At 17.1% G+C, this 7190-nt stretch overlaps 1 protein-coding gene across 1 annotated transcript; it reads right to left on the bottom strand.

Moving 5' to 3' along the window:
• Positions 1-5147: 5147 nt before the first annotated feature.
• On the bottom strand, positions 5148-6875 carry PIP2-4 (aquaporin PIP2-4). Its single transcript, NM_001247696.2, has 3 exons — positions 6572-6875; positions 5692-5987; positions 5148-5612 (listed from the first exon to the last, which is right to left on the bottom strand). The coding sequence occupies exons 1-3, from the start codon at positions 6861-6863 to the stop codon at positions 5358-5360; spliced, it is 843 nt and encodes a 280-aa protein (NP_001234625.1). The 5' UTR covers positions 6864-6875; the 3' UTR covers positions 5148-5357.
• Between the last annotated feature and the right edge of the window lie 315 nt (positions 6876-7190).

The following is a 7190-nucleotide window of genomic DNA, read 5'->3' as shown; positions in this document are numbered from 1 at the left end:
ATTGTTATTATCATTATTATTATTGTTATTATTGTTATTATTATTATTATTATTATTATTATTATTATTATTATTATTATTATTATTATTATTATTATTATTATTATTATTATTATTATTATTATTATTATTATTATTATTATTATTATTATTATTATTATTATTATTATTATTATTATTATTATTATTATTATTATTATTATTATTATTATTATTATTATTATTATTATTATTATTATTATTATTATTATTATTATTATTATTATTATTATTATTATTATTATTATTATTATTATTATTATTATTATTATTATTATTATTATTATTATTATTATTATTATTATTATTATTATTATTATTATTATTATTATTATTATTATTATTATTATTATTTTATTATTATTATTATTATTATTATTATTATTATTATTATTATTATTATTATTATTATTATTATTATTATTATTATTATTATTATTATTATTATTATTATTATTATTATTATTATTATTATTATTATTATTATTATTATTATTATTATTATTATTATTATTATTATTATTATTATTATTATTATTATTATTATTATTATTATTATTATTATTATTATTATTATTATTATTATTATTATTATTATTATTATTATTATTATTATTATTATTATTATTATTATTATTATTATTATTATTATTATTATTATTATTATTATTATTATTATTATTATTATTATTATTATTATTATTATTATTATTATTATTATTATTATTATTATTATTATTATTATTATTATTATTATTATTATTATTATTATTATTATTATTATTATTATTATTATTATTATTATTATTATTATTATTATTATTATTATTATTATTATTATTATTATTATTATTATTATTATTATTATTATTATTATTATTATTATTATTATTATTATTATTATTATTATTATTATTATTATTATTATTATTATTATTATTATTATTATTATTATTATTATTATTATTATTATTATTATTATTATTATTATTATTATTATTATTATTATTATTATTATTATTATTATTATTATTATTATTATTATTATTATTATTATTATTATTATTATTATTATTATTATTATTATTATTATTATTATTATTATTATTATTATTATTATTATTATTATTATTATTATTATTATTATTATTATTATTATTATTATTATTATTATTATTATTATTATTATTATTATTATTATTATTATTATTATTATTATTATTATTATTATTATTATTATTATTATTATTATTATTATTATTATTATTATTATTATTATTATTATTATTATTATTATTATTATTATTATTATTATTATTATTATTATTATTATTATTATTATTATTATTATTATTATTATTATTATTATTATTATTATTATTATTATTATTATTATTATTATTATTATTATTATTATTATTATTATTATTATTATTATTATTATTATTATTATTATTATTATTATTATTATTATTATTATTATTATTATTATTATTATTATTATTATTATTATTATTATTATTATTATTATTATTATTATTATTATTATTATTATTATTATTATTATTATTATTATTATTATTATTATTATTATTATTATTATTATTATTATTATTATTATTATTATTATTATTATTATTATTATTATTATTATTATTATTATTATTATTATTATTATTATTATTATTATTATTATTATTATTATTATTATTATTATTATTATTATTATTATTATTATTATTATTATTATTATTATTATTATTATTATTATTATTATTATTATTATTATTATTATTATTATTATTATTATTATTATTATTATTATTATTATTATTATTATTATTATTATTATTATTATTATTATTATTATTATTATTATTATTATTATTATTATTATTATTATTATTATTATTATTATTATTATTATTATTATTATTATTATTATTATTATTATTATTATTATTATTATTATTATTATTATTATTATTATTATTATTATTATTATTATTATTATTATTATTATTATTATTATTATTATTATTATTATTATTATTATTATTATTATTATTATTATTATTATTATTATTATTATTATTATTATTATTATTATTATTATTATTATTATTATTATTATTATTATTATTATTATTATTATTATTATTATTATTATTATTATTATTATTATTATTATTATTATTATTATTATTATTATTATTATTATTATTATTATTATTATTATTATTATTATTATTATTATTATTATTATTATTATTATTATTATTATTATTATTATTATTATTATTATTATTATTATTATTATTATTATTATTATTATTATTATTATTATTATTATTATTATTATTATTATTATTATTATTATTATTATTATTATTATTATTATTATTATTATTATTATTATTATTATTATTATTATTATTATTATTATTATTATTATTATTATTATTATTATTATTATTATTATTATTATTATTATTATTATTATTATTATTATTATTATTATTATTATTATTATTATTATTATTATTATTATTATTATTATTATTATTATTATTATTATTATTATTATTATTATTATTATTATTATTATTATTATTATTATTATTATTATTATTATTATTATTATTATTATTATTATTATTATTATTATTATTATTATTATTATTATTATTATTATTATTATTATTATTATTATTATTATTATTATTATTATTATTATTATTATTATTATTATTATTATTATTATTATTATTATTATTATTATTATTATTATTATTATTATTATTATTATTATTATTATTATTATTATTATTATTATTATTATTATTATTATTATTATTATTATTATTATTATTATTATTATTATTATTATTATTATTATTATTATTATTATTATTATTATTATTATTATTATTATTATTATTATTATTATTATTATTATTATTATTATTATTATTATTATTATTATTATTATTATTATTATTATTATTATTATTATTATTATTATTATTATTATTATTATTATTATTATTATTATTATTATTATTATTATTATTATTATTATTATTATTATTATTATTATTATTAGAAAGTCCATGCCAACAAGGCAGCAACATTGCTTTTCTTTGATTTTACTAGTACTTATTATTGCTTTGTTTCAAAGTGATTAGGCATTAATCTTTCTTTTTTCTCAAACATCTTCCTATTAGCAACTCTTATGTTCAAAGCAACATATTGTCAATTAATTAGACCCGACTAATAATGATCATGTTTATGATTAGTTTTTTAGGAAACAGAATCTGAAATATATTCGAATTTAAAATGAAATTATTGTAATAATATCGAACTTTGAAAATGACTTTTTACTCTTGCACTATTTAATAGTGTTCATGTTGTTCTTGGTGGTAGGGCAGTTGGTCGCTAAGAATTTGTTGTTGAAGCACTGTGGCAGGGAAGGATGCAATAGCCAGTATCTTAAAGGTACATATATGTTTACGTGGACGACATAAATATTGCATTAATATAACGGAAAAGAACCTAAAATACCCTCAAAGTATTGAAAATGGTACAAAAACACCGTCCATTCACCTATTGGCTCCAAAGTACCCTTGTCATCCACCTTTGCATTCAAAATTGACTATTTATTCAACGGTTTCAAATTTCAACTATTTAAATATTTTTTAAAATACTTGTCGCTCAACTATTGAATATAATTTAATTTATTAATATTATTTATAAACCAACCCACTACCCACCCAATACTAATTAAGCCCCACTCAATTAACAAATAATTTGTAATATCAAAATCACCCTAAACACTACTAAAGCACGACGAAATTACCAATTCGTGAAAATGACATTCAAAATTATTGAGTCCGAATAAAGCCCCAATTAAATTTAGGTTGAGCCACTTATTTAGGAGGACACTTTCAATAGGATTTTTTTTCAAGCTTTAATTCAAAAATTATGATTAAAGATAAAGAAGTAGCAACTCTCGAATTAATTCATGCACTTTTAAATATAATTTTTTAAATATTTATTAATATAATTTTTCAAATATTTATTATTTGTTTTAAATATTAAAACTTTAATATATTCTTTTTTAAAAAGTTATCTAATAAGTAACATCACATAATTGAGGCGAATGAATAATTAAGATGAACATAGTCTGACTTTTAAGTTTATCGGTCATTTTTATTTAGACACTTGAATTATAATTTTTATTAAGGACTTGAATGTATGATAATGTATTTCTATAAACATTTTCACCTCAATTTTTTTGAAACACTCACTTGTAGTAGCTTTCTTGTTGTTCTTTAGTAATCAAGCGGGTTTATTAAAAATTTGGAGCCTAAAGGATATAAAATATTAACAAAAATTTTAAAACGGTATATAAAATTTTATACTAACCAAAACGGCAAAATCACGTCGGGATTTTGCAAAATGTGATTTTTTTTTTAAAAAAATGATATTTTGCAAAATCGCTGCAGTAGCAGCGATTTTACTTTTTCTGGCGAAGGAAATCGCTATTGTTCCAGCGATTTTACCGTTTTGGGTATAAAATTTTATATATCGTTTTAGAATTTTTGTTAATATACATTTTAGGCTCCGGACTCAATTTATTAATTGGGTGTGATTTAATTAGTGGGTGAGTAGTAGATTGGTTAATAAATTATATTAATAAGTTAAATTATAATAAATAGTTGAATTTCGTGTACTGAAAAAATATTTAAATAGTTTAAATTTAAAATCGTTAAATAAGTGGTTAATTTTGAACCCAAAAATGGATGAGAGGGGTATTTTGGAGTCAATAGGTGGATGAGAAGGGTATTTTGGAGTCAATAGGTGGATGGAGGATAATTTTGTACCATTTCTGATACTTCAAGGATATTTTAGGCTCTTTTCCGTTAATATAAATAGTAATGTGTCCATGTTGACATATATATACCTTTAAAATACACTATTAAATATTGTAAATCAAAGTTGAAATATATATTTGAAACCCTTTCCCCCTTTTTTTTACTAATATGGACAAATTAATAGAGGGATGATTTCGGTTAAATTTGAAAATTTTAAAGAGACGATTTCAGTTACAACAATGTGAGTTGAAACTATTGATCGAACTTAAACTTTGTAACACAACATTTAAGTTTAATAATAGATACAAACAAGATTTGATGGGAAAACAAATACACAAAAGAGAAGGCGAATTCATAGGATAAAAAAACAAACACTTTTTTGTCCTTATTATGTACATTTTTTTTTCTTCTTCTTATTCATTGGATTGATGAAATTAGAAATCAGGCAGTGCTCCTGAATGAACCTAGAGCTTTAATTGCGCCTGCACGGAGGACAAACTGGTGGTAGAAGGCCGCGATGAACGCTCCAATAAATGGACCAACCCAGAAAATCCAATGTTCGTCCCACGCCTTGTCACCATTGAAAATAACAGCAGCACCAAAACTCCTAGCTGGATTAATGCCAGTTCCAGTAACTGGTATAGTGGCTAAATGTACCATGAACACAGCAAATCCAATTGGAAGAGGTGCCAACACCTATATATCAACATTAAAACATTAGATTATAATATTGTCACGTCAGTGCATAAAATTTAAACTCGGAATATATACTTACGGGTACGTGGGAGTCTCTGGCATTCCTCTTGGGGTCAGTGGCAGAGAAGACAGTGTAGACCAAAACAAAGGTACCAATGATTTCAGCACCTAATCCAACACCCTTGCTATGACCACCAGCCATGACATTAACACCACCACCATATCTATTATAATAAGCTGATTGAAAAGCTTTGACAAACCCAACACCACAAATGGCACCCAAACATTGTGCTACCATGTACAATACTGCTCTGATTAGTGATACTTTTCTTGCCAAAAACAGCCCAAATGTCACTGCTGGGTTGATGTGTCCTCCTGTATGATTAGATAAGATCCATGATCAAACATGTAACAAGAAATTTAATTTTGGAAAGAGTAATTCCTCCTTTTCTCCCTTTTTAATTTCTCCACCTTAATAATACTAACATATGAGTTGTTGTGACTTGTGAACTTTTTTTTAATTTCCAAAGTCATTTTCCCTATTTTTTCAAAAAATTGTTTAACCAATCAAATACCAGAAATCATAAAACATTTTTCTGAATTTCAATAGGAGGGATAAAGATGATTAATCTCGAGGTTATTTTCTACGATTAGTTGGAATAAAATCACAATATTAGTTTATCTCTTAGACGTAGCGTTATTTTTATTCCGCATTAAGAATGATATAATAATTTTGAAATAACTAATTTTAATATAATTAATTTCAAAATAACTTATTTTTAATTAAACTAAGATCAAATTATTCAACATAATAAAACAAAATAAAACTAAAAACGGAGAAAAACAACTTCCCTTCTATATTACGAAAAGAACTAAATTAAAAATAATTAATAAAAAAATAAGGAAAAAAATAAATGTACCGTCAAATTATTATAAATGATAACTTTTTGATAACTTACCAGAGATACCGGCGGTGCAGTAGACAAGAATGAAAATCATGCCACCAAAAGCCCAAGCAATACCAAGAATACCAACTCCACCGCAAACATCACCTCCAGCATCTACATCTGCTTGGTGTTTGTAACCAATTACTGTCAAAATAGTAACATAAAGGAACAACAAAGTGGCTATAAATTCAGCAATAATAGCCCTGTAAAATGACCATTGTCTTAATTCTTCAAAGTCTACTAATGGCGCTGGTGGAGGGTCAGTATAGTCTTTTGCTGAAAAATCTGTTACTTCTTTAGTCATCTTTCCTTTGCTAAAGAAAAAATGAAATTGTTTTGATTTGATAAGAAGTGACTGTAAATGGATAGGTATTTATGGAAGAAAAAATAAGAAGAATTTAATTTTTTTTGTAAGTTAATGTTATTTTGAACCGTCCAATACTAATTATTGTGGAATTTGTGAGCTTGCAATTGGTCCCACCAGCCACCCATTGCAACGTAAACGGCTTTCTTTTATATAGTATACAAGTACTCAATTCTACTTGCTTTTAAATTTTGTGTGTTTTTTAAGTGAGTATACCTAATCTTTTTGGTTGTTTTTGTTTTATTTGATAGGTATTGACATATACAT

The sequence above is a fragment of the Solanum lycopersicum genome, chromosome 6, assembly GCF_036512215.1.
Source record: "Solanum lycopersicum chromosome 6, SLM_r2.1".
Taxonomy (NCBI): domain Eukaryota; kingdom Viridiplantae; phylum Streptophyta; class Magnoliopsida; order Solanales; family Solanaceae; genus Solanum; species Solanum lycopersicum.
This window is presented reverse-complemented; position numbering and strand designations above follow the sequence as displayed.

Bases quoted from the DNA above. Each gene is read 5' to 3' on its own strand.
- PIP2-4 (NM_001247696.2), bottom strand. From the start codon at position 6,863: ATGACTAAAGAAGTAACAGATTTTTCAGCAAAAGACTATACTGACCCT. The intron at 5,988-6,571 runs GTAAGTTATCAA...CTAATCATACAG, and splicing joins CTGCACCGCCGGTATCTCTG to GAGGACACATCAACCCAGCA. The intron at 5,613-5,691 runs GTAAGTATATAT...GTTGATATATAG, and splicing joins CCAGAGACTCCCACGTACCC to GTGTTGGCACCTCTTCCAAT.